This window comes from Candida dubliniensis, chromosome 3 (genome assembly GCF_000026945.1).
Source record: "Candida dubliniensis CD36 chromosome 3, complete sequence".
Taxonomy (NCBI): domain Eukaryota; kingdom Fungi; phylum Ascomycota; class Pichiomycetes; order Serinales; family Debaryomycetaceae; genus Candida; species Candida dubliniensis.
In genome coordinates this window covers 1,042,975-1,070,871 of record NC_012862.1, presented here as the reverse complement: position 1 = coordinate 1,070,871, position 27,897 = coordinate 1,042,975, and the positions used below count along the sequence as shown (strand labels likewise).

At 35.4% G+C, this 27,897-nt stretch overlaps 11 protein-coding genes across 11 annotated transcripts; 7 read left to right on the top strand and 4 right to left on the bottom strand. All coding sequences in view use genetic code 12, as the record gives it.

Annotated features, from left to right (window-relative positions):
- Positions 1-53: 53 nt before the first annotated feature.
- CD36_84760 (peroxisomal integral membrane peroxin, putative) lies at positions 54-1,820 on the top strand (the record flags this gene model as incomplete). The annotated part of the gene is made up of 1 exon (XM_002419343.1): positions 54-1,820. One exon carries the CDS (start codon positions 54-56, stop codon positions 1,818-1,820), a length of 1,767 nt encoding a protein of 588 aa, XP_002419388.1.
- Positions 1,821-1,861: 41 nt separating this feature from the next.
- Positions 1,862-3,313, bottom strand: CD36_84750 (translation termination inhibitor protein Itt1 homologue, putative; the record flags this gene model as incomplete). Its single annotated transcript, XM_002419342.1, has 1 exon — positions 1,862-3,313. The coding sequence occupies one exon, from the start codon at positions 3,311-3,313 to the stop codon at positions 1,862-1,864; it is 1,452 nt and encodes a 483-aa protein (XP_002419387.1).
- A 302-nt stretch (positions 3,314-3,615) lies between these two features.
- Positions 3,616-4,653, top strand: CD36_84740 (COPii-coated vesicle-associated protein, putative; the record flags this gene model as incomplete). The annotated part of the gene is made up of 1 exon (XM_002419341.1): positions 3,616-4,653. One exon carries the CDS (start codon positions 3,616-3,618, stop codon positions 4,651-4,653), a length of 1,038 nt encoding a protein of 345 aa, XP_002419386.1.
- A 691-nt stretch (positions 4,654-5,344) lies between these two features.
- CD36_84730 (fungal zinc cluster transcription factor, putative) lies at positions 5,345-7,498 on the top strand (the record flags this gene model as incomplete). Its single annotated transcript, XM_002419340.1, has 1 exon — positions 5,345-7,498. The coding sequence occupies one exon, from the start codon at positions 5,345-5,347 to the stop codon at positions 7,496-7,498; it is 2,154 nt and encodes a 717-aa protein (XP_002419385.1).
- A 336-nt stretch (positions 7,499-7,834) lies between these two features.
- On the top strand, positions 7,835-13,864 carry CD36_84720 (helicase, putative; the record flags this gene model as incomplete). Its single annotated transcript, XM_002419339.1, has 1 exon — positions 7,835-13,864. The coding sequence occupies one exon, from the start codon at positions 7,835-7,837 to the stop codon at positions 13,862-13,864; it is 6,030 nt and encodes a 2,009-aa protein (XP_002419384.1).
- A 102-nt stretch (positions 13,865-13,966) lies between these two features.
- Positions 13,967-15,811, bottom strand: CD36_84710 (conserved hypothetical protein; the record flags this gene model as incomplete). Its single annotated transcript, XM_002419338.1, has 1 exon — positions 13,967-15,811. One exon carries the CDS (start codon positions 15,809-15,811, stop codon positions 13,967-13,969), a length of 1,845 nt encoding a protein of 614 aa, XP_002419383.1.
- Positions 15,812-16,510: 699 nt separating this feature from the next.
- CD36_84700 (DNA topoisomerase III, putative) lies at positions 16,511-18,403 on the top strand (the record flags this gene model as incomplete). The annotated part of the gene is made up of 1 exon (XM_002419337.1): positions 16,511-18,403. The coding sequence occupies one exon, from the start codon at positions 16,511-16,513 to the stop codon at positions 18,401-18,403; it is 1,893 nt and encodes a 630-aa protein (XP_002419382.1).
- A 2,699-nt stretch (positions 18,404-21,102) lies between these two features.
- CD36_84690 (conserved hypothetical protein) lies at positions 21,103-22,524 on the top strand (the record flags this gene model as incomplete). Its single annotated transcript, XM_002419336.1, has 1 exon — positions 21,103-22,524. One exon carries the CDS (start codon positions 21,103-21,105, stop codon positions 22,522-22,524), a length of 1,422 nt encoding a protein of 473 aa, XP_002419381.1.
- A 573-nt stretch (positions 22,525-23,097) lies between these two features.
- CD36_84680 (uncharacterized membrane protein ylr241w homologue, putative) lies at positions 23,098-25,668 on the top strand (the record flags this gene model as incomplete). Its single annotated transcript, XM_002419335.1, has 1 exon — positions 23,098-25,668. One exon carries the CDS (start codon positions 23,098-23,100, stop codon positions 25,666-25,668), a length of 2,571 nt encoding a protein of 856 aa, XP_002419380.1.
- CD36_84670 (mediator sterol homeostasis, putative) lies at positions 25,665-26,543 on the bottom strand (the record flags this gene model as incomplete). The annotated part of the gene is made up of 1 exon (XM_002419334.1): positions 25,665-26,543. The coding sequence occupies one exon, from the start codon at positions 26,541-26,543 to the stop codon at positions 25,665-25,667; it is 879 nt and encodes a 292-aa protein (XP_002419379.1).
- Positions 26,544-26,690: 147 nt separating this feature from the next.
- Positions 26,691-27,794, bottom strand: CD36_84660 (nucleoporin, putative; the record flags this gene model as incomplete). The annotated part of the gene is made up of 1 exon (XM_002419333.1): positions 26,691-27,794. The coding sequence occupies one exon, from the start codon at positions 27,792-27,794 to the stop codon at positions 26,691-26,693; it is 1,104 nt and encodes a 367-aa protein (XP_002419378.1).
- Between the last annotated feature and the right edge of the window lie 103 nt (positions 27,795-27,897).

Here is a 27,897-nt window from a genome sequence, read left to right as displayed (position 1 = left end):
TTATATAAACTGCCATACACACACAATATTAGAAAAAAAAAAAAGATCTGTAAATGGATAGTACAGATCAATCCAGCGATTCATTACAGCAATCACCTTCTATTTCATCTTCAATATCATCCAATTCGTATAAAGATTTTGCTATTGACGTTTTAAATAAGGCTGTTGTCAAAGGAAATAGTATCGCAGAGTCAAACCCAGGTAGCAAACGAGCAATTGCCATTAGTACAGCATCAACTATAGTAGAAATGAGTCTTGAAAAGTACAGTTCCAGCAATTTAAGTTCTAGACGCAGTGGCCGCAGCGGTTCAATTGAATTGACCGATGAACAAATTTCACAGATTGAGTCAGTTCCAACCTCCGCCGACGATGATGGCGATGGCAACAAGCGTAAATCAGGACATTTTGCTGACAGAATGATTGAGAAACTATTGAAATCAGTTTTGCCACAGGATATTCCAGAAAGAGAGATATTCGAGAAGCGATTAAATGATCCAGAAAGGAACAAACGACCAGGATTGTCTTTGGGAGTATTGACGTCCAATGTAAAGCAAATGGCTGGCAAAATGACAAACTTTTTTGCCTTACAGTATGAAGTTCTTTATATTATCGCATGGAAAAAACCGACGAAAACAATCAGTGCATTAGTTTTGTACACTGCAGTGTGTTTGTGGCCCCATTTAGTATTAGCCTATCCATTAATATTTGTTTTATTCAGCGTTTTGATCCCTGGTTATGTACACAGACATCCACAGAGAAACCCAGAATTAATCAAAGTAAAAAAAAGGGGCCAATCATTGTTAAGCTTTTTATTTGAAACACCTGAAACGAGTATAGTGGAAGATTTAATTAACGAGGAATATCTACGAGAAAGTGATGAAATGGCTTCTTCTACATACTCAATATCAGAGGAGACTTCAGAAGTCACTGTCTCGTCGCTGATGCCTCTTGACTCAGAGTCTCCAAAGAAAGATGACGTTGCTAAACACAGAAAATCACAAATTGCTTTATTGATCAATTTAAGAGATTTTCAAAATTTAACGACAGATATTTTAAAGGGTATAAATAATGCAGAAAAGTTTTACTACGAAACAGGTGGGTTTAAAGATGAACGGTTATCCACTTTTATTTTTTATGGTGTCTTATTATCCACCTTTGGCATACTATTTGTTGGAAAGTATGTGCCATGGCGGTTGATCTTTATTCAAGGAGGATGGACTGGAGCGATCTTATGTCATCCAAACTGTAAAAAGTTTCTTGTTGAAGCCAGCAAGGCCAGAAAAGCCAGAGCAGCTATTGAAAAAGCCAAAAAAGAAGAAGAATCTGTCCCAGAAATTATTATTAAAGATGCCAATGATACAATTACACAATTTGATCGTAACGATATCATTGTGGATGACTCACCAGAAACTAGAATTGTTGAAATCTATGAGCTACAAATAAAGAGTATTTTAAAACATTCATGGGCATTTTATCGTTATTCCACCACCATATACGACAAGAACAACAAAGCGAGAATTGCGGGGAAACGTCCACCTGGAGTTGATCACTTATCCAAAGTATATCCACCAAATGATTGGAAGTTTGATTTTGGGCTTGTCAATAAATGGAATTTGGATACTGAGCCAAATGAATTTATTCGCGAAAGATCTTTGAATCCAAATCTATTTATTGTCAAAAATAATGAATCTCAAGGTTGGATATATGACAATATGGAAGGTGTTGTTCATCTGGATATCGTTTACGAGTTTAGGAGAAGAAGGCTATACAGAGAATGTTACAGATATGGCCGTCCTCACAAACAACCTAGCAAGTATTGAACAAATTTTTCTTGTTACATCTGAATAATGTGTACGCAAAGTTAATATATATCTTCAGTACCAGGCATGCCAAAAAATAAAAGCTTGTAGCATGGAGAGCTAGGATCAACAAAATGGTCGTGGTTATTTTCTATTTTAGAACCACAATTGAAACAAAAATCTGTTTTGCATAAACTACACTTCATTTTGTTGCAACCTTCACTCTTTTCAGTGGCAACAGAACAACCAGGACATTGTACAACGGTTTTTCTTTCTCTTAACATCTGCTGGAACAACTGATCCATTTGATACTCTTCGATTGCTCTAGCTATTCTCTTTCTTCCATATTTTGCGTTCATTGTTTTTTTGTCATAAGAATCTGGTGGTAACAATGGATACGTTTCCAAATCCTCAATTGGAATGCCCAGATACTTGCCACTTTCATCGATTTTCAGACAAAGCTTAAATCTTGCATGGTAAGATTTCCTGCAATCATTACAAAATGCATATTTGCATTTAGGACAAACAACCAATTTTTCGTCAATGTCTTCTCTGAATATAACCTCCTCACATCCAATTCTTGGACATTTCACCAATCTATTAGGCAAAAGATTACCAATCCATTCATATTGGTTTTTTTTAAACAAACTGTAATATCGATCCACTAAGCTTGGATTGCTTAAAATTTTTGTTAACATAGTCAAAGGAGTTGACGGTATCAATACCTGATTTAACATATCTTTTACTTTTTTGTCATTGTACATCCATGTTTCTAACTCCATAAATTTCTTCTTTTTATCGAGATACTTTTTAGTACACTCAAAGTCTGGACAATGTACCTTATCAATATCGCCAGATTCAATGCAAGATTCGAAATATTCTGCTAGACAGTTGTTGCAAAATACATGTCCACATTCATCAAATTTTGTACAATTCACACCACTTCGAGCTTTCTGGCATATGTCACATGTATATGTTTGTAAATTGAACTCTTCTATTTCGGCCTGAATATTGAAATCAACTAGGTTGTAATACTCTTCCATGTCAAAAATGTCTAGCGGGGTCGGTATCAACTCATCCAAGTGGTTCTGGACCTGATCCTGCAAATGATCTATTAAATTAAAAAGTACTTGATCTTTATACTCTTTCCAGATATTATAAAGGGAGTTTGTCAACATATCAATTTTTGAGGTGGCTATCCAGGCACAAGCCACTTTGATCTCCGGTGGTGCTTCAAAGGGATAATCTGAATTTAATTGAAAACTCAACACAATAGGTGACAAGTTAGAAATCGTGCTAGTTGCAATATGTCTGGTTCCCTCAGAGGTTTTTTCTAGTAGGTGTATTGTTATATCTTTGTCACTTTTGACCTTAATATTAACTGTGCCAGATAAGGATGAAAGGTCTATTTCACAATCTGGATAGATATATCTACATGACTGCAACTCTTGTGCCCTTAAATCATCGGAAAATTCAGCAAAATCGTCAGTAGTGGTTTCGTCTCCAGAATTCATTTGAAGTTGGAACAATAGTTGACTGAAGAAAAGATTATTATTTGCTTTGATAAATGGGCGGGGGGTCCCTGTTTGTTAAAAACTGTTGCCTCTCACCTGTAACCGGACCAGAAAAAACAAGAGAACTGGAATGAAGAATAGAACCAGAACCAGTTCCTACATGCAGTCCACAATCAAATGTATATTAATTCTCTCCAAAAAAAAAAAAAAAAGAAAAAAGATACCAATCCAGAACATTGTGTCGTGTTAATACAACAACGTCTCCTACTTAGTAAACCAACTACTTCAACTTCAACCAGTCAATGGATTCGTTTGCCCAAAAAGTTAAAACATTCGATGCCTTTCCAAAAGTAGATCCGCATCATCAAGTGAGATCACAGAGAGGTGGACTCTCGACTTTAGTGACATACTTTTGTGGATTGTTAATACTATGGATTGAAATTGGTGGATATATTGGCGGATACGTGGATCGTCAGTTCACAGTAGACGATCAAATCCGTTCCGATTTGACTATTAATATTGACATGATAGTGGCTATGCCTTGTCAGTTTATTCATACCAATGTTGAAGATATCACCCACGACACGTATTTGGCAGGAGAGACATTGAATTTTGAAGGGATCCACTTTTTCGTTCCTGATTCATTCAAAATTAATAACCCAAATGATTTCCATGAGACACCAGATTTGGATGAAGTTATGCAAGAGAGTTTAAGGGCTGAATTTAGAAGTGAAGGTGCAAGAGTCAATGAAGGAGCTCCTGCTTGTCATATTTTTGGTTCTATTCCAGTGAATCAAGTACGTGGAGATTTTAGAATTACTGGTAAGGGATTTGGATATAGAGACAGACTGCATGTCCCATTCGAGTCCCTAAATTTTTCCCATGTCATACAGGAATTTTCATTTGGGGAATTCTATCCATATTTGAATAATCCTTTAGATGCAACAGGTAAGATTACTGAAGAAAGATTACAAACCTACATGTACTATGCAAAAGTGGTCCCCACATTATATGAGCAATTGGGATTAGAAATTGACACCAACCAATACTCATTAACCGAGAATCAGCATGTTATTAAAGTTGATCAATCTACCCACAGGCCAGATGGGATCCCGGGAATATATTTCTTGTATGATTTTGAACCAATAAAGCTTGTCATTCGTGAGAAAAGAATCCCATTCTTTCAGTTCATTGCTAAGTTGGCTACAATTGGCGGTGGTCTATTGATTGCTGCTGGCTATCTATTTAGATTATATGAAAAATTGCTTTTTATATTCTATGGCCAAAAGGCAGTTCAACAAAATAGAGAGCAGAAACCAGGTGGGTTGTTAGATATTTAGGAGTTTAATATACATTTAACAGATGTATAGTTAAGACAAATTGACTTCTCTTTGTTTTGATCAATCGAGACGGGTTTTAGATGTAAAACTGCTAATAAAGGTATTTTAACTTTCAGGCATAAGGTTGATTTCCTAACCATCTAATTTGCTAAAGAAAATGCCAGCACAAATTTATGCCGCTAGCTCCTATAAGGTATTATAAGGTATGAACATGCAAAGTATGCTTTAAACTAGAAGCTAATATAAGTTTGTTGATTATCATTACAGAATCACATATTCTATCATCTAATTATAATTCAAAGTTTTAAAAAGCAGTTATACTAGGGGTGCGTGGCGATATAGGCGGAAATTACAAAGATCCGGACCGGTTATTTCGAGGCTAGATAATAAAACGTGCATTCTAAAATTATTCTTATTTTTCTTATTTTTTTTTTTTTTTTTCTAAGTAGTTTAGCGCCTACCTTGTTTTTTTTTTTTTTTAGTTTTCTTGTTTAACTTTATCTAATTTGGGGTTTAACATTCTATTTTTCATTAATAGTTCATTTCTCTTCTCTTCTCTTCCCTTCTAATATATAATTACAACAATTTTTTTACTTTTTCTTGTTTTCCTTCTTTTAATAAATTTCTCATTGGGTATTGCTATTTTTACTTTCAAGACTATACTAGAAGACACTAGTTGATTTGTCAAAAAATGGAGGAAAAGAAGAAGATAATCCGTCGAAGTCGTAACGGATGCCATAATTGCAAAAGATCAAAAATTAAATGTGATGAAAACAAACCTATATGTTCATACTGTTTTAAAACCAATGCAATTTGTGATTATTCGCTCAAATTAACTTGGGGTGGACGACCCTATAAAGATATCAATAAAAGAAAACAACTATCATTGGTAAAGAAAGAAGCTCAAGCAACAGTAAACGATTTCCCCATTGAGACATCCACCTCATTAAATATACCAATTTCCAACAATTCTAACTCAAAGGGAGATACTGGCTTAACTTTTATTTTACATGAATTTAACACAGACTCAATAAAATCCCCACAGTCACCTTCCGAATCAGTCTCTTCACACATTGACCCACCTGCACCCCACAGGAACGCAAAAAGAAAAATTGCAGAAATTGATGGTATCGTTGATCCAGAAATCAAAAGAAAAGACTCCCACATGGCATTAACTGACATTTTCCCAGAATTAAATAGTGGGATGGAGAATTTAACAAATGCATTAGCAGACTTTGGCGGGCAGCAATTCCAATTGCAAAACTCTGACATTTTCAGCACATATATTCTGAACCCACAAAAGTACATGGGGGTTACTCGGTACGGCAGTGACTCGGAATCTCTGGCCACGTCATTTTTGAATAATTATTCAGAAGATATTTCCCGAATTGAGAAATATTTACCAAATGATCAAAGCAATTTAATAGGTGACACGTTCCCCATGCGACTGGTGTATAGTTCGATAAACGGATCTCCCACACTGGAAGATATTTGGGACTCGATTCCGCCGCTGTTAACACCATTACCAACGCTACTTCTTAATGTTCCATTTTACCGTAACCTAATGCATTTCTGGGTAACTGTGGCTTCTCAAAACCTAGTTCCCGCACCATCAAGCATCTACAAAGACAATCCTTATAAAATTTTACTAACTCAAATGGCCATGGAATATCCTGCTATTTTGAACACATTGTTAGCCTTTTCAGCAAAATTGAGGTCTTCTTTAATTGGCGCAGACGACACTCCAGATATTGTAATTGATCAATTGTTGTCAAGATCCTGTACAGAACTACTACAGTTATTAAAGGATGAATCCAAGGCAACCTCGGATGAAGCGTTGGCCACAGCATTATTACTTTCTTGTTATGAAGTTTTCAACTCCAAAGACTTTAGCCGCCACCGTGCTCACAATATTGGGGCAAGACAAATTATCAAAGCACGTTCAAACACCCCTCATAAAAGGGGACCAGAAGCAGGAACGGAAGGTGATATGACGTTCTTTTTAATGAGGTGGTTTGTGTATACTGATGTCATTGGGGCCCTTTCTTCAACAACGGATTCACACGATTACTTGCTAACTTCTAATGATTTAAGCACATACGAGCCGTTGGAGTCTTTGACCATGTTGCATGAAATTGATAAGATGGAAGATGAAACCCAATACCCAAAGAAAACTATTGATTATTTGATGGGGTTCAATATAAAATTTCTCCCACATTTTACCAAGATCACCATGCTTGTACGAGAAACAAACGCACATTTGGGGAAAGCAAAGGCAAGTGCTGCCAATTTGCCTTTGAGTATAGTTTACAAAGCTCTTGAAGTCAAGGAGGCCTTAATAGAAACACAAAGAAAGGACGAAAAATCTATTTTACAAAGTCATGAGAAAATTATAGAGTTAAATTCTGGAAAAGGGCAGCCACTGTCAGCTAAAGATTTACCAGAAGAAACGGTTACCCTTATTAAAGAAAATGATATTTTACGGTTTACAAATAAAATATTCTGTGATGCTGGATTGATACACTTGTATCGACGAGTTCTTTTAGTTCCCAGAGAATCGAACCTTGTACAAGATTTAGCTAATGGCATAGGGGAGTTAGCGAAATTGCATATTGAGTCACGATCCCCAGCTGACATATGCTGTATCTTTTGTTTATTCACTGCAGGGTGTGAGGTTTTGCGTCCAGAAATGCAACAGTTTTTTGAACAGAGATTCCAAAATTTGGGTCAAATGGGAAATATAAATGCCCGAAAGGGTTTGCAAATCATGAAACGATGCTGGGAAACAAACGAAGATTGGATAACTGCAGCTGAAAAAATTGGTGTTGATCTAACATTGTTGTAACGCGTAAATATAGTTTTTTTTTTTTTATTTCTTCTTTGTAGTAGTGCAGGGAAAAATCTATAAAAGCTCTGAAATCAAGGAAGAAGAACAAAAAAAAAAAAAAAAATTTATGAACTACAATAACTCACGTTTTCTGGACCACAAACATTTTACTACTGACGTTCTTCTTCTACAATCTTTTATTTAATCTTAGACCTGCTTGTCGTTATAAATAAAATATTGCAAAACAGAGAAACAGAGTATACTCCAATAGTCCATATATATTTGTACATTATTGATATTGTTTTTTTTTTTTTATAGACTGCATCATTTCTTTTCCGGACTGGGTACTCGACAATGTCACATACAGTAACACCACAGCTGGGAGTAGAAACAGACAAACCACCTGAGCATGACAGCCTAGTAAGGTTGATTACTCAATCCCTCTCAGAGCCAGGCAACAGTCCTACCCATGAAACAGCCATAAAGCACACGATCGAATATTTGAGAAAATACAAAAATAATCCACATTGGTTTTGCAATAGATACATGTATTCAATAGCATGTTATTCTTTAATTTTATTTTCATTTCCAAACAATGCTGTTCTTGAAGAGTTGAAGCCTGACATAGCTAAATCTTTGCTGAAATGTACCTCCTGCCTAAGGGCTTTTGCAATAGCAAAGACTCAGTTGCGATCTGGTTTCATCACAAACAAAAAGACACCCATTGCCAATGTGAACCAGTTTATCAATGCAATTACTTCTTGGGAAGCTACATTGGTGCAACCATGTCTAAATTTGGTTTACAATAATCTCGAAACTATTGAGAAGGTGCAGGCGCAACTTCATCTTTGCCGAGATTGGTTCATGGTTAACCCAGATCTTCTAAGACATTACAAAGACAACAAAGAGAAATTTGCACATATAGTGAGGGTTTTGCGTGCTAAAGACGAATTGCCTACTTCTCCCGCTTTACTTGCGGGTCTTGTATATCTACTTTTCGAAGGGTCTGGTGAAGAAAAACTTTGGGCATTCGAATGGATGAAGCACTTGAGCCAGCAGAAGATCATATACAACAAGAGGTCGCTTGAAGAGCCAGTAGTTAAGGAGTTCTCAATTCACCTTTACCGAATACAAGATTCCAAGTATTTTAATGATGGGACAGCTATTAAGTTTTGGGAGATAGTCTACAACATTCTTGATTTCATGGATGATGAAGCTTTTATTCTTCGAGTTAATACACCTAAAGATATTAGAGCCATGAGCGAGCACACAAATTTGAAATTGTACTCAGCAATTAGCGTGCTTTGCAATAGTTTAATGTCAAACTTGACAGCCCCTTTACCAGTTTTATTAAAAGTGTTTACTAAGTTATTGAACAGATTAGGAAGTAAGCTCTATCTGCATACTATGCCATTAACACCTATCGCATTGTTGTCTGGTATACTTGGGAACCCAGAGTATTCTAAACAGTTAATTTTATCTGCCTCAGAGAAGAGTTCTTTGAATGATTTTTCATTTCAGGACTTTATATCTTGGATTTTTTTGTTCATCGAATCACTAAACGGATCACAACGACAGAATGCATGTATGAAAATTGGACCATATCTATTGAGACAAGGGAAGGGCTATACAAGTTCGACAAATGATTTGAGATCACAAAGAGTTACTAATTTGAGAGAATTGGGCGTTAAGATATTTGCAGGTATATTTCCAGCTACTGTTGTTGAAATGAACCCAAAAGACCCGAAATTGTCTGTTGAAATCATGAGTTTTAGAGACGTAAGGGCAGCTCTTGAATACGAAGCCGGTGCTATTCTCAGTTGCGCCATGAATTCACCTCCATGCGCTGATGCTATGGACTTAGTTTGTAGATGCTTGAAATATGATGTCTTAATTTTGGTAAAGAATTCATATTTGTTGCTGAAAGGTGAAATACCAAATATGTTCGACACTTTCCCATTTTTTTGGAGTGCTATTTTAAAACTGAAACTATACACCAACATTGGTTTGGTGAAAGTGGTTATACAGTGTTTGCGTTTAATGCCTATGGCAATTAACTTTAACGAGATCAAGTACAACCAGGCAAATAAGGATTTAGCAAGTGCTAAAACTCAACATAATAAGGGTATGGAAGCCATATGTGATTTACAAAATCAAATTTTTTCTAGTTTTAGTCTTTGTGATCCAGAAAATATCAAGCAGATTATCAATGACCTTGATTGTGCTGAGTCTGTATGGGGTTGTATTTTCACCCCTTTGATTAGTCAAGCTGCATTGGATTTCATGAATGAAGTGTATAATGCCAGTGGTAGATTGGAAACTTTCCAGGAATGTTTCTCAAACAATTTGAAACTGTCTTTAGTGTCTATCAATATTAATTTGGCTAACTTGACAAATTTGGCATGCTATGAACCAACCCCTAAAGCTATTAGAATTGTAATGGATATAATCAAAGCTTTAGCAGACCCAGTTGATTCACTGTTATTATCTTCTACTACTAATTGCGAAAGTGAAATTATCTCATTTTGGAAAAACTGCTGGAAATTTTTAATTATGGTATTCCAGGAAACATTTGTGTGGGCCGGCCAGTTTCATCTTGACGAGTTGCTTGAGTTTGCAAGAGACACGTTAGACTTGAGTCATTTGCTTTTAGATTCTTTCAGGTTTATTGTAGACACAATCAAGGAACAGACAAACAAGGATATACTGTATGAATTCTTTGAGAGTTTTATGAATGCTTTCCAACATATAATTGTTTGGTTGAAGCTTGGGGATCTCTCCCTTTTAAATTCCTGTGTTGCGTTAGTCATCAAAGGTTTTGATTTGGCTTCTGAAGAAAATTTTAAAGTTCAAGATCAGTTTGTTGAACAGTTATGGAAATATTCTAAAAAAGTGAAAGGTTACAATAATAAGTTGTCTGAGTCGCAAAGAATGATGTTGATGACAAAAGCCAGAGAATTAAATGAAGTTTTAGTCGAAACAATGGAGGGAAAAGAAAGTGAGCAGAAGTATGCTCAGGCTAGAGCTAAGGTTGAGCCCAAATTACAACCAATAGATGATGAAATCCAAGAACTCCGACCAGAGGAGTTTGCAAAGAGAACAAATAAAAGGCAACAGACTTTGGAAGGGTTTGTTTCTTTCACAAATAAAGCACCCGTTGCTCCAGCTCCAAAAGAGGTAAAAGGTACTCAAAATCTAAATCTGATTCGTCAAAAGTTACAACAATCAAGATCCTCCATTTCTGGTCCGCCAAAAAGTCACATTAACCCAGCACCTCCTAGACCAGCTGGCTTCAATTCAAAGAAATCACCACCTTCAGCTCCATCAGTTGCTATTGGAAGGCCATTACATGCCTTGAAAAAGAAAACAGCAGCTGACTCGGAGTCTTCTTCTGAGGATGAATCAGATACAGATTTGACTGACTTGTTTGTGGAAGGTAAAGCTAAAAAGATTGCCAAAATCACAGAAGTGGATATGAACTTGAAAACTATTGATAGAAATAATCTTCAAAAAAGAAGAAAACAAATAGACGAAGCCAAAATGGCCAAAGAGAGAATGAGGTTGAGATTGAATGTGAATTTGAAACCTTTGTATTTATCTGTCCTTAGATGGAATTATAATTCAAAGAGCGATTTTCCCAGCAAAGATAAATCCATATATCAAGAGATCAAGGATACATACAAGGATGTTAAAGAGTATGTCCAGGTGACGGAGCCATTACTAATGTTGGAATGTTGGCTGGCTATGCAGTCAGCAAAATTGACGGTAGATGAGAAACCTTTTGAACTATTGATTGGAAGTAGAACACTGGTAGATGGATTCTTTGACGTTTTTGCATCCATGGAAAAAGCGGTGTTACAAGATAGGAGAATAGGAGATTCTGATTTGGTTGTGCTTGCATTGAAAAACGAATCACTTCAACATGAAGCAGAAATTAGACGCTATATAAAAGCAGAGGACACAATGACTTGTTTGGCAAAAGTCCAGGATACGAAATACACCAACTCGGATTACTGTGATGTTATTTTAAGAGTTTATCCAAGTGGGCCAATGATGGGAGCGTTGACACCAAAGTCAGTTGTTACTGGAATGAAAGTGATGCAAATGATTACGATTGAGAGAGAGTTTTCCTCTTTGAAAGGGTTGCAATATTATGATTTAGCCGATTCAATCATTCTGGCAACCCCAAACAAACCCATTGAGATTGAAGAGGAAGATGCTGAAAAGATGCGTAAAATCTATCATGTAAATGATTCACAAGCTCGTGCAATTATGGGTACTTTTAAGAGTGAAGGGTTCTCATTGATTCAAGGTCCTCCTGGTACGGGTAAAACGAAAACTATTTTAGGGATTGTTGGGTATTCGTTGTCTCAAGAAAAAAACAAGAAGGTGATTGATATATCTGAATCAGGTTCTAGTCCTGCTCCGTCTGACAAAGCCAAAATATTGATTTGTGCACCAAGTAATGCTGCAGTTGATGAGTTAGTATTAAGATTGAGAGACGGTGTTCGAAACTCGTCAGGGGAACATATGCCACTTAAGGTAGTACGATTAGGAAGAAGTGATGCAATCAATTCATCAGTAAGGGATTTGACCTTGGAAGAATTAGTTGATAAAGAGTTACAGACAAAACAAACTGAAGTAGTAATTGATCCGAATATTCGTTTAGAACACACCAAATGTATTAACGAAAGAGACGAATTGCGGAAAAGACTCGCCACTGAAAGTTTGGAAGACAAAGATATCACCGAATTGGAAGAAAAGATTCGTGCCATTAATAAAAAGAGAAGCGAGTTGGCAAAGAAATTAGACGAGCAAAGGGAAAAGGCCTCGATAGCTAATAGAACCAAAGAAATTAATAGAAGAAACATACAAGCCCGAATTCTTTCAGAAGCACAAGTGCTTTGTTCGACTTTATCAGGATCAGCGCACGATTTGGTTGCTAATCTTTCTGTGCAGTTTGACCAAGTAATCATTGATGAAGCCTGTCAGTGTTTGGAATTATCGGCTATTATTCCTCTTAGATATGGCTGCAGAAAATGTATCATGGTGGGAGATCCAAACCAATTGCCACCAACAGTGTTATCACAAGCTGCGGCTTCCTATAATTACGAACAAAGTTTGTTTGTAAGAATGCAAAAGAACCACCCAGACTCGGTTTATATGTTGGATGTGCAATACAGAATGCATCCAATGATCTCAAAATTCCCAAGTTCTGAGTTCTATAACTCCAAGTTAAAAGATGGTGACAATATGCTTGAATTGAACACAAGGCCATGGCACAAGGATCCGCCACTCACACCGTATAGGTTTTTTGACATTTTGGGTAAACACGAGAAAAATGAGTTGACCAGGTCTCTTTTCAACACTGATGAAGCAATGGTTGCCTTGCAGTTGACTGATAAATTGATGCAAATAATACCACAAGACAAATTTAGTGGGAATGTGGGGATAATTTCTCCATATAAAGAGCAAATTCGAAAAATCAAAGAAGTTTTCGTTAGAAAATACGGGAAACCCATTTTAGATGAAATCGATTTTAACACTGTCGATGGGTTCCAAGGTCAAGAAAAAGAGATTATAATTATGTCTTGTGTTAGAGCCAGTGCAACAGGAAATGTCGGGTTTTTGAGTGATGTGCGTCGTATGAACGTGGCCCTTACTCGTGCAAAGACCACTCTCTGGATATTAGGTAACAAGGAATCTTTATCCAGAAACGAAGTCTGGAGAAAGCTATTAACTGATGCCGATGAAAGGAAATGTGTTACACAAGCTTATCCTGGATTTTTGAATTCATCTAACCCTGTATTGAAGAGAAAGGAAGCAAGTGTATTTATCCCACCACAAGAAAAATATGCCAAAAAGCAGAAGGTGTCGAATGAATCCGAAAGAAATGTACAAAAGATAAGAAACAGTATGACCATGCCAGCCTATCGTGTAACTAATGCAGGTGTTTTACCAAGTAAAACGAAACCACCTAATGGAAATAAAAACTTCAATTATCAGACAAAGAATCTGCAACCAACAAACAATGCTCCGAAACCATATATAAATCAACCAAAACCTCAAGATGATTCTAAAAATGTCCCCACTCGTTCTGGTACGATTTCAAAACCAGTAGCTGCCTCAACTCCAACTCCAACATCTTCAGGTACCCTTAAGCCCAACAAGCCTGCCGATGCTGAAAGGAGTACATCTAAGGAGTTTCCCACTACTCCTCAAAACAAATCTTTGCAAATAACTGTTAACTCTTCCATTGCCTCAGTTAAATCAACAGATAAAACAAAGAAGCCAACAAAGTCAACTATGCCCTCATCTTCTGGAGTAGTCAAACCACCATCTAATTTGTTTATACCTAGAAAACGCCCATTTGCAAAGAAATAAACTGTTTTTTATATTTTTGAAATAGATCTGCATCGTATATTCTCAATACATCTTATAAGAAACCCTGTTTACATTTAAATTACATTGGATTACAATCACCTTTTACTCAATTTTTGTAGCCAGTTTGATGTCATTAGTATTTACTGGATACACTTGACTTGTAGGTTTTGAAGATGTAGGTATCAAAGGAGGTTGCCCTCCACTAGAATTGGCTTCTCCAATGGTTACAAGGTCAGTTGATACAAGTTTAACGGCCTCTTCAACCGCATTATATTCACTTGTTACTAATGAAGTCAACACTTCATTTTTAGAACTAGCATTTGTTATAGGATTATTATTCAATGAAGATAAGATGGTTTTCAATTGGTCCAAAGTGGAAATCAAGACACGTGTAACCACTTTAGGATTCGAATAGTCGTTGAGAATACTCTCCAACTTTTCTTCCTGAATGTTCATTAGTTTTGTAACGTCTTCCCATATTCTACCAAACTCATGAAATAATGCAGCATTTTGAGACGATTGCACTGCCAAATCATGTAAAGCAGCAACTTTGTGTTCCAAAAAAATCATTATTGGATCTAAATCTAATTTTTTAGAAATTGTATTTGATAAATCATCCACTTTAATATGTGACATGGCAGGTATTTTTGGAATATTTGATGGTGCAGTTGTCGGAAGGGAATGCAAAAGCTTATTCATTATATGATTCATCTTGTTTTTCAACGTCGCGGAGTTTTGTGTCCCCATGGCATATCCTTTTTCAAAAGGAGTGGGTCCATGATCATGGTTCATTGACTGCAAATCTGGTGTCTTAGAATCTGGTTCTACCTCAGGGACGATAAACGGTTGCATACCTATATTGTTAGGGATAGCTGGGGGGTTGCTTGTTGATTCAGGCTGTGGAACTGACTCCTTTGCAGTATGTACCTGTTTGTCTGGTTCCTTTTTCAGTGAATAGTTGCTGGAAATGGTAATATCAACGGGTAAAAATCTCACGATGGTGTCAATTTCTTTTTCGGGAGCACCATTAGAAACAAGAAAGTCAATAATGGCTGACTTGCCTTTGTTTTCCAAATCTTTAAACATATCAACATACTTTGCTGTTCTACTTTCCAAAACACTGCTGGTGTCTTCGATTTCTTTATTTAATAGTTCCTTTTTAGACCGAAGCTGCTGTAGTTTTGTTTCCAAAAGTTTAATCTCGTCATCAACATCGTTTACTTCATCTAATAAGGTGAATAATTTGGCTCCATGTTTGTTTGTATCACTTTTTATGGATTTCACTTTAGACAATACTTTGTTTTGTTGTTGATCCCATTTTTTGAATGATCCGTGTAATGTTTCTGCATATGACATGTCTTTATGATATAGTTCATTTAAAGAATAATAACTTTCGGATAATTGATTGAAGGTCTGCAATAGTTTACTTCGCAATTGGTATATATGATTATTACCACTCTTCAAGAATTTACCATATTTAATTGAATCTTCATATAACTCTTGTGTGAGCAATTTTATCCTGTTGGATAAATACTCGATTGGTGATTGGGAATTCTTGTCATCTGACTGGTATATGGCCGCGGGGAAATTGATAGATTTTATCATCAAACTGTCCATGGTATTGTATAACAGTTCATTTTCTTTGGTTGAATCAATTAGAGTTGTGGTTGTTGTTAAATGAGGTTTATGAGTGTCATGTAAGTTTGATAGTGGTTCATCACTTCTGTTCTTCTCCAGATACTCATTGTACAGCACATGTGAGTCTTTTGTTGCTGGTTTATGTACTTTATTTGAAATAAACTCTTCGGGATCAAGTTCATCTTCATCTTCGGAGGTGGAAGCGGGGATAGAGTGTAAACGTTTGATGGGAGTGTCTTCTTCTTGATAAGCACCCAGAACTGTTGAAGCCAAATTTATTGACTCAAATCCATTAGTGAACGATGCCATTTTGCTTGCAAAAAAAAAAAAAAGAAAAGAAAAGAAAACAAAGAATCAAGTAGTTTAATAGTTAACTAATATTTGGTTGGTGGTTCTTATCGATCATATATTTTGTCTGTATATTATTTTTCTCTCTCTTCGTGGTTACGACATTATGTATAACTCGTCACACATGTATGGAATCATCATTTGGTATAATCAACAATAATAATAATAATAATAATAATAATAATAGTAATTAGGCACTTTGATTTTATCGAGAGTGGGTTGTATTGAATATGATATTTAAGAGATACATCTTATGGGGATTTTTAGAAGTGGGCAAGTAACAGTATATTAAAATACTGGCCGAGGTAGTGCAGACCGCAAACCAGGTTACAAAGTAGAATTGAAAGTATATTAGATCCTCGAAAGCTCTTATAACGAATATCTGTTACATAAAAAATCCTTAATTTGTTAATATAACCTTAGGTTCATTATATTCATTAAGTGGTAAAGATTTCGCCACCCGTACCATCAGTGGTTAGGCTGAAACTCATTCTCATCTTTACTTTCGAACACTTCAAGACGCGCGCGCGTATCCAACACACACAATAAACAACAACACGAAAAATTATGCTGGAAATCAAGAAATAAAACCACTACTCATTAAAGCCTGGCCAGTATCATCAGGGTTCCCAATTTTCCCATTTTCTCGATTGAAATAATATGAAGATACTATGTGTTGCAGAGAAACCGTCAATTGCAAAAGCTGTGGCAAATATCTTGGGAGGAGGACGAACATCATTACGAGATTCATCAGAAAAATTCATCAAAAACTACGATTTCACATTTACTTTCAAACCTGAAGATGGCCCTTGTCAAGTGACCATGACTTCGGTTGTTGGACATATCACGAATCTTGAGTTTGAGTCGGCTTTTGCCTGGGGGAAATGTGTTCCTGGACGACTATTTGATGCAGACATATTGACCGTTATTACCAAGAAAGCTGTTCATGAAAACATTGCAAAAGAGGCAAGAAACGCTGATAAATTGATGATCTGGACAGATTGTGATAGAGAAGGGGAATACATTGGATTTGAAATTATGAATGCTGCCAAAAAATACAATAGGAACCTTGAGTTGAACAATATTTGGCGAGCCAAGTTTTCACATCTTGAACGAAATCATATTATTCGAGCAGCAAAGAATCCCGTGAACTTGGATATGAGCGCAGTAGCTGCTGTCTCGTGTCGTATGGAAGTTGATTTTCGAGTGGGTACCAGTTTTACACGTTTGTTGACTGATCAATTGCGACAAAAGGGGATAATTGATGGGACACAGGTGGCTTCTTATGGAACATGTCAGTTTCCGACGTTGGGATTTGTTGTTGATAGATATAAACGAGTGAAAAATTTTATACCGGAACCATTTTGGCATATTGAGGTTGAAACAAGGAAAGAAAACAAAAAGACAGTTTTCAATTGGGTTCGAGGTCATTTTTTTGACAAGTTGTATGTGGTTATGCTTTACGAACAGTGCTGCAAGAGTGGGGAATATGGAATCATATCAAAGATAGAATCAAAGAGGAAACCCAATTTCCGTCCCTTCCCATTGACAACGGTTGAATTACAAAAAGATTGTGCTAGGTTTTTTAAGATGTCTGCCAAGGCAGCATTGGAAGCTGCTGAAAAGCTTTACAATCAGGGGTTTTTGTCGTATCCGAGAACTGAAACTGATAGATTTGCCAAAGAAACTGATTTCAGGAGTTTACTAGAAGTCCACAAGCAAGATTCTCGATGGGGGAGCTACACAACTGAGCTTTTAAGCCAAGGATATCAAGTTCCTCGGAGTGGTTCTCATGATGATAAGGCGCATCCTCCAATCCATCCCATCAAATATGTTTCCTTGGATACTCTAAAATCCATCAACGAAAAAAAAGTGTATGAATACGTTGTACGTCGGTTTATTGCCTGTTGCTCAAAAGACGCTGTTGGTATGCAAACCGTGGCGACTTTAAAATGGGGAGACGAATTCTTCACAGCAAATGGATTAATGGTGCTTGAAAAAAATTATTTGGATGTGTATATATACAAAAAATGGGAAAGCTCCAAGCAGTTACCAAAGTTCACGGAAGGAGAGCGGATCAAGTTGGCTAGTGGAGTATTGAAAGAGGGAAAAACAAGTCCGCCGAATCATATGACTGAGCCTGAGCTAATTGCATTGATGGATGCCAATGGTATTGGAACAGATGCTACTATTGCGGAGCATATCCATAAAATAGAGAATAGAGGATATATTGCTAAATCGAAAAAGGGAAAGAATGAATTTATTGTCCCTTCACTCTTAGGAATGGGACTCATAGATGGCCTTGACAAAATGGAATTTGAAGATATATCGCTATCAAAACCATTTTTACGAAAGTCATTGGAACGATCGCTTGAGGAAATAGCGACCGGATCTCGGTCCAAAGTGGATGTTTTGAATACAACAATAAGCGTATACCTAGACGCTTTTGGTGTTTGTTCTCATCAGATACTAGTTTTGTGCAATGAATGTAGAAGAGTTTTACGTGGAAATAGCAGTAACAACAACAACAACAATAGTAACAATAATACGTAAACCGAACTCCATAGCATTTTCCAATAGGAGAGGTTTTGACATTGGCATTATATAAAGTAAAACCCCTTATACAAATATATATAATAGAAAATAGAATTGTGCACTACTGTTGTGAATATGTACCTGACGCAAAGATTGAAATATCAGCAAAAAATATTATACTGAACACCAATGTGACAAGATTATTAACAACAACTATGAATTTTATACCCGCATTATGCATTGTGCTTAACATTGTATATTTTTTAGTATTATAAAGGAAATCCATATCCTATTATTTCGCCGACTATTGTTGTTCTCTTGAAAACCTATTTTTGTTGATCTTTGTAATAGTTTTTTTTTTTTTTTTTTTGGCGCAAGACACACTATCAAAAATATAGCAGGACCATATACTCTCCCTGCTTCAAAGGCATTAGTTTGCATCAGTTTAGGTAGGTACCGCATACTAAGCCACTGAGCAATCACTTAATACGAAATCGAAAAGTAAGAAATCTAAATTAGTACTAAATTTATCATTATAATTTTGGACATGTCTTACTAAATCCAGCATCGATGATCCAGGTCCCCCCCCATGGGAACGAAACAACAAACAGAATATGCTGCAATCAAAGATAATAGGATATAACCTTACTGTTAAATTTGATCTGTTTTGGGACACAATTAGAACTTTGCATTTACGTGACGAATATAATGCCCAATTGTTATATATGTTTCTTTTTTTTTTTTCATTTTTTTTACAACAAAAATAAAGGAAATTTGATAGTAAATTCTATGGAAATTTTCAAAGCGGAAAGAATTTTTAAACGGTGATAGGCTATGTTGCGAAACAACAAAATCAGCTTATTACGAATATCGTGTTCTTTGTTATTTGGTTAAGAGGGATATAGAAGAAAACATAAGAGATCATCAAAAACAGATTTTATGGGAAGATTAATGAATATCATTCCATTGTTTGGCCCAATTTTTACAAACCAAATGTTAAAAATCACAACCGAGTATTGAAACAATAACAAAGATTTAAAGCAAAGACAATATTGCTAGTTTTATTTTAGTCGGTCTATTTTGCTTACTAAACTCCATTCTAAGACTTAAACTCAGCTTTTAGTCTCTGTTGATCACTTTTCTGGAGAATTTCTTTCTTTATTAGCTCATTCCTCATCTCCAATTATATTTTTTTTAGGTTTTATGGTTTACAGTTAAAGATTCTCAGATAACTTTCGGTTATTGTGGTTGATGATGTTTGGCATCTAATGTTTCGTTGAAAGCAAACAAACAAATAAATAAATAAGAAAGGGAATCGCTCAATTGTAACAATTATAACATTGTTCCAGATTTTGTGTCTCCCACGATTTTATTGTTTGCGCATTATGCATCTGTTAAATGTTTACAACTTTATTTGTAATTGGTAATATGAACAAATTGGTTTGTGTCAAAGCGTTCTTGATGCAATAAGCAGTTGGTCTTGTTTTACCCATGTCATTGTTTTCTGTTAATTTGAGTTACAAAACAAAATATTTTGGCAAAAATTTGTACACATTTATCGCTTATGCATTATCCAATCTAATATTATATATATATATTTTTTTTTTCCTTATAAAGAAAACGAATTTTTCATAGTTTATCTTTCTTTGACATTTTAGTAAACTTCAACTACAAAACCTGAAAGTTTAGATGATTCGGAAATGAAGGAACGGAAAAGTTTTAAGCTTTTTAGGGAAGGTTTTTTTCATCTGTTTCCTTTATGTCTTTAAATCCAGAAAGATTAACAAAGTGAATATTGGATAAACAAAACAAAACAAAAAAATCAAATCTTTTTTAAAAAAAACAAGTAAACTAAAAAGTTGGAATAGTAAGACAAATAGATTTAAACTGATGACATTTAGTAACTAAACTTTTACTCGGGCTTAAGAACAATCAGTTTAACGAAAGTCAAAAAAGATGCACCTTCTTTTAGTTATTTATTATTTACCTTTTAACCTTCAAATGGTTTTTTTTAAAAAAAAATAAAAAGAAATGGCGTTGACAAATCTTGTTGTCCTTGTTCTTGTTCTTGTTCTTGTTCTTGTTCTTGCCCTTGTTTTTGTATTGGGTCTTCGGTGCATGAATGGAGAAAAGAGAGGTGTGTTTATTAACAATCTTCGTGGATAATTTGTTTCATATTTCGGCGTAATTGAAATGCTTTTATGAGTTTTAGTAAGGCAAAAAAAATTCATCGAATAAATTCACGACGAATATCTAACTATCATTATTACTGCTTCTCCCCCACTCTCCCTTCACCCGCCTTCTTTTATTTTCTCATTATCACGGAATACCATTATTTTCAGCAAAAACAAAAATAAATGCTATAACAAAGCTATCTCATCTATGAGATTCAAACCGCATATCATTTATTGAAAACGTTTAGTAGCACAAAACCACATTCCAGAAACGTTAAACACGCATTACTTATAGATAGACATATGCATATAGTTTTTTTATTTTTGTTTTTGGAGAGGGAAGGATTATTTATATGAGGACGGTATTCCTCTAAACGTTTATTCTGTGAAAAATTTTTCTTCTTTTGTTTCGTATAAAAAGCTGTTATTATCGATATCATTTATTTACTATTTGTTTTGTCATCTACAGATCAAGAAAATCTAATATTTCACATTTTAGCTCTACCTGTTCATGGTGCAAAATATCAGTTCCTTGTGAGTATAATGAACGAAGAAATTGATCACACCCAAACATTATCTTCGGCAACGGGATCTGCATCATTTAACAAACGAAGCAACTTTCAGTTTACTTACGATTCCGAAACTAATCTACTTTTTCTCATTCATAAGTATAAAGAGGACATCTTCACTAGAGGTAACATCATTAAGACATGGGAGAAAGTTTTGCAAGAATTTAATGAGCGATGTAATTCCAACATAGTGCAAAGCAGGACAATAAATCATCGCTTTCAAATGTTGAAAAAGAATTTGGAGAACCGGTTAAAACATAACAATCAGCTCCTAGATCAGGTGGTGTTGAACGAAAATGAAAAGCTCTTGGTCGATATCTTGGAGTATATGTACAAAAATAATCACACCGAAGTTAACCCATACTCATTGGGGGGCAGTAGTAATAATAGTGATGTTGCCATTAATACTCAAATTGACAATTCATATGTTCATCAAAATGCTACGACGACACAGATTGAGAACCCACTAGCTCTTGCAGATATGTCCCAAATAAGTCCTAATTCTTATGAATATAAATTGAATCGAGACAGAGCACAATACTTGATGTCGCAGGGATTCGATAATTCGATACAACATCAATTTCAGAATAATATGGATTTTCCCAATGGAATTCGCCAGCATCAACTAGTGCCATCATCTGGAACCCCACTGCTTGGTACGAATAAAGATATTGTCGCTGGATATGTTCCCTCTCTTGAACATTCAGAATTAATTAACCCTTCAAATCAAATTAGTCACGCAGAAGAAACAATGTTACAGCCGCATCCTAATAATCAAGCATCTAGTCATATTATCTACAAATCACCGGACATAAATATGACTGCTTCTGTGCCACAAAATGAACAACACAACGTTCAACACCCACTGAGACATTCCAATAGCTCTACGTCAGCGGGAACCCTGGCATCAACTCTGCAACCACAACAACAATTGAATCACGAGTCAAAACAGCATTTTGGTAACAATATCTCTCCTAATATTCAATATGATAATAATCCTAACACTAGAACAAGTGATTTTGCTTATCGCCAGGATCAGAACCAGAACCACGAGCACCAGCAACAATATCAAACCCAACTGCAACAAGATAATACCACTGAGTCGCTATTAAAACGATTGATAGTTTCTCAGTCCCAAGTTGCTCATTCGATAAATGCTCTTCGAGAAGATTTGCAGAGTTTTAAAAGCGAGACAAATCAAAAATTTGACAGGTTAATTAGCGACTATTCTTTGCAACAAGACAACTCAATGAATAAAAAATTGGACAGTTTAATTAGAATTCTTCGATCTCAAAACCTTAAAAATGATGATAATAGTAGTAGCCCTACTGATGAAGATATGACCAACGAGCATGATTCCAGTTATGGTGCTGAACAAGCTACAAGTACGGACTAAATTTTCTACAGTTTGGTTTAGTTTATCATTTCATTTTGTGTCTGCTATGATTGAATCAGAAGATTCCAATAATTGGGGCGGTTTAATACTGACAAGAAGACGTATGCTGTGATTATGATACTGAGATTTATATATAAACCCAACATTCAGAGCTGTTTATTAATCAAATAGAATAAACTAACTTTCTATATATAGATTTTCATACATTAATTACTCAATTCTGATCTTATTTTATTGTTTATTATAGATCGTGTTAAGAAAAAATACCACACAAGAAAAGTTTACATCACAAACCAAAGCACCTCCATGTAGAAAGAGTAATTTGCTTAACGGCATAGATATTATTATGAAGTGGTGGGCGACTCCTTACATGATTGCAACCACAACAAAATAAAATATTGTCTAAAATTTTTTTGACGGTATGTTAAGTTGAGTAGTGTACATGTCAAGAGGCACACGATAAGATTTATATTTTTCTGTTTTTGTTTCACCTTACTCCCACTTTTTTACTATCACAAGATTATTAACTGATTGGAGACAACAACCCCAATACATCAACTAATTGCATTACTTATGATAGACAACATAATAAATAACTTGCAAATCATACTACAACAAAATGATGACAATGCTACATCCCCTCATGACGATGTGATATATCGACCACATTCTACTCGTGTAGCTCGATATCAAGTAATAATTGCATCTACATTAGGACTCATTGCCCTATTACTATTTTCCATCTTACGGTTAAAATATCCCAAAATATATGTGGCAAACTTTAATCATTTGAATTTTAGTCTACATTCGACTTCAAGAAGAAATTTGCCTAAATTACCTTCGAATTCATTATTTGGTTGGATACCTACCGTATACAAGATTACTGAGCAAGAAATTTTAGAACATGCCGGATTAGATGCAGTTGTGTTCTTGGAATTTTTTAAAATGTGCATTCGAATAATAAGCATTTGTTTAGTGTTTGCCATTGTTATCATATCTCCTATCAGATACAAGTTTACAGGAAGAGTAGACCAAGATTATCCTGATGATGACGATGAAACCAAAATAATTAAGCGTATAGTATTGGCTGGAATTCTGATTACAAGTAAAAACCGTGATGGAGAACAATATCAACAGTTTCTTTGGCTATACACTATTTTCACATATGTATTTACATTTGTTACTGTTTACTTTCTATTTAAACAGACCAATAGGATTATTAGCATGCGTCAAAAGTATCTTGGATCTCAAAATTCTGTTACTGATAGAACGGTAAAAATATCGGGGATACCAGGATCATTGCGAGATGAAGTAGCACTCGCAAGACACATTGACCGTTTGAATATTGGTGAAGTGGATTCTGTGTTGATTGTCAAGGAATGGCAAAATCTAAATAAACTATTTAAAAGAAGGAGAAAAATAATACGGAAACTAGAGGAAAGCTGGGTTGAATATTTTGAGAAAAATGGTATAACTAATAAAAGTGATTTGGTGTCGTTGCATCCACAAGTTGGAGAACTGTATCGTTTTTCTAATAGATATACTGATGATGGTGAAGAAGAGTCACCAGAAGATTGGGCATCTCAAAGATCGAGCCTCACACAAGTTTCAATAATAGGTCAAGAATCAGAGTCTGTTGAGGGAGATTCGTCTGACACTTTGAATCGCTTATTGAATGATGAACTGAGAACAAGACCAAGTCTTCGGAAAGGTTGGTTTGGATTATTTGGACCTAAAGTCGATTCAATAAACTATTATACTGATAAATTGGAGGTTATAGATAAAGAGATAACAAGGGCCAGAACCAGAGAATACCCGGCCACTTCGACTGCATTTCTCACGATGAAGACTGTGGCTGAAGCACAAATGTTGGCACAAGCAGTTTTGGACCCCAAAGTTAATCATCTTATCACCAGCTTGGCACCAGCTCCTCATGACATCCGATGGGATAATTTGTCATTAACTAGACAAGACAGAAATACAAGGATTCTTACTGTCACGATATTCATTGGGATAATGAGTTTGTTATTGGTTTATCCCGTCAGATTTATGGCCAGCTTTTTAAACACAAAGAGTATTTCCAAAATTTGGCCATCGTTGGGGAAAGCCATTAAGGCACATAAATGGGCCGAAACCTTGATTACTGGATTATTACCAACTTATTTATTTACAATTTTAAATCTTGTCATTCCATTTTTTTACGTATGGATTTCCGAAAAGCAAGGTTATTTATCTCATAGTGATGAAGAGTTGTCATCAGTATCCAAGAATTTTTTCTATATATTCGTGAATTTGTTTTTGGTTTTCACAACTTTTGGTACGGCATCTTTTGTTGATACAACAAAAATTGCATTTGATTTGGCAAGATCACTTAGAGATTTATCAATGTTCTATGTTGATTTGATAATATTACAAGGTTTGGGTATATTTCCATTTAAATTATTATTGGTAGGGAACCTACTTCGGTTTTTAGTGAATTCATTATTTAGGTGCAAAACCCCAAGAGATTATTTGAATTTGTACAAGCCACCGGTTTTCAATTTTGGCCTACAATTACCACAACCAATATTGATATTTATTATTACGTTGGTATATTCTGTGATGTCTTCAAAAATATTAACTGCAGGGTTACTATATTTTATTATCGGTTATTTTGTGAGCAAATACCAATTGCTTTATGCCTGTGTTCATCCTCCGCATTCAACGGGCAAAGTATGGCCAATTATTTTTCGAAGAATTATATTGGGGTTATTTCTTTTTCAAATCACCATGGTTGGCACATTAGCATTACAAGATGCAATAACGTGTGCTAGTTTCTTAGCTCCATTGCCGTTTTTGACACTATACTTTTGGTGGAGTTTCCATAAACAATATATTCCGTTATCGACATTTATAGCCTTAAGAGCCATTGAAAATAATGACAATATCAACCCTACAGATTTGGAACAGATTATTGAAAACAATTATAATAAAACTCTTGATGAAAGAAGGGAATTGAACACTAAATACGAATATACTAATTTGGTTAATGATCTAGACGGGCCAATGATTGCGTTGGATGGTGAAGATGTATTGATAGTTAATCGAGATGGTACCACCGTGCGGAAACCTCCTCAAAACTTCAGTTCTGAATGGGACTATTAAATCCAATGTATATAGGTTTGAAACTGTGAATATAATTGATACATTTCGTTGTGATTAACTTCTGTAAAGTTAAAATCCAAAAATAGGTTGACGATTAGTACTAGTAACAGTTTTGACACTATATTTTTGATAACTATGCTGAACGCCAAACTTAGTATTAATTTTATATATCCCAAACTTGTGACAACTCGTAGTGCCTCTACAATATTTATAAAGGCAATCAAATTTATTAGTGGTTTAGTGATAGATATATTATCGTATGGCCAAATAAACATTAATATAGGAAATAATCTGATTGATCCTGATACCATAGTAGTCACCAATAATACAGAAGTTTTATATCCAAAAAACTCTTCATCACTGACATTGCCATTTATTTTCGGTGTACTTTGTCCCCATTTATATCCAAATCTTAAAATCAATTGTAGTGATAAATTTAATATTAAATTCTCTAAACTTGACTTAATAATGAAAAATAAATATTGATATATAACTGATTGACTAAAAATTAAATTAATTAATTGTGAATGAATCAATAATTTCTCTTCATTAGCCCAAGTTAAATAAACTTCAAATGATAAAATCATAAATATCAATTTCATAAGTTTTCCATAAGTTTGCAAAAATTTGAAATTACTATTGATATTAGAATGAATTGAGGAAATCATTTCCATTTCAGTTAAATTATATGCTAAATGCTTATATGCTTGTCTTTTAAGTAATAAAATGTCCAAAAATAGAATCACCGAATCATATTCAATATACTTATCGGCGATTTTATTACATTCTGGACACACACTTAATTTGATATAATCACTTTTATACTTGGAGTATAAACAGTCAATATTGGGATAACCACATTCTATACAGATCATTGAAAACGATGATGATGATGATAAGGAGTGGAGATTATTTTAGAGGTTATATTTTTTTTTTTCGTGTTTAACTTCTCATTAACACGGTTTGCAATCCATAAATATGTAATTCGTGAATTATTCATTAATACTAGTTCTATTATACAATTATCTACATAATTCCGGTGGTGGTGGTCCATCCGGTATTTGCCCCAACGTAAACATATCAGCATTGAATGCCTGTAGTATCAGAGCAGGCAAGGAATCATCATTATCTGGTGTGCTATCTTTGATGTCAATATCAATGTTACCAGTAATTTCCGGTTGCGGTTTGGGTTGAGCTGATATGAATGAGAAAGTAGGAGTAGTCTCAGATGTTGAGCCAAATGGATTGGCAGTGTTAGTAGTTGATGAATTCTGATTAGTGTTTGCAATAGTGCTCGATGTTGAGTTGCCTGACCCAAATCCCAGATTTGCATTTTGAGTAGAAGCCGTTCCAAAGGCAGATTGTGTTTGATTGTTAGCACCAAATATAGAAGCTGATGTCTGTGATTGACCGAATGGTGAACTTGTTGATGATTGGCCACCAAATGGGTTTGAGTTATTATTGCTAGATGATCCAAATGCAGATAAAGTGTTTGTTGCAGTTGTTGTTGCGGTTGCGCTTGAACCAAAAGGTGAAGGTGATGAGCTTGTTTGACCAAATGGTGAAGGTTTGTTATTAGATGGTTGAGTTGTGGTGGATCCAAACGGAGAAGGTTGTGAGGTTGTTGTTCCAAATGGGGACGGTTTAGTTGTGTTTCCCATTTGTCCAAATGGCAGACTGTTGCTGTTGCTGGTATTTGTCTGCAGAAATTCAGATGTTCCAAATCCGGACAGTCCAAACGTTGAACCTGCTGAGTTACCCTTACTTCCAAACCCGCTAGAACCAAAACCACTATTAGATGCTGGGGTCGATTTGGCCAATCCTGCATTTCCAAAACCTGAGTTCCCAAAGGCACTTGATGTATTGGTTGTGTTACCAAATCCTGTACTACCAAATGCACTCAGTTGAGATGGTGTATTACTCTTGGTACCAAAGCCTCCAAATCCAGATTGCTGAGATGATGCATTGGTATTGGTTTCGGACTTCTTGAAGGCTCCAAACCCACCAAACCCTGAGTTTGTTGAACTTGTTGCGAATGGATTAGATTGGTTGGCAAATGCATTTCCGCTAGATGCCTTGTTTCCGAGCCCAGTAGTCCCAAAGGCGCTTGAATTCCCACCAAACATTAATTAAAATTGAGAATGAGTTGATAGAAATATCTATTTTATATATTAGTTAAACATCAACCCAATGTGTTTGGTTATTATTGTTTTTTTTTGTGCTGTTCAT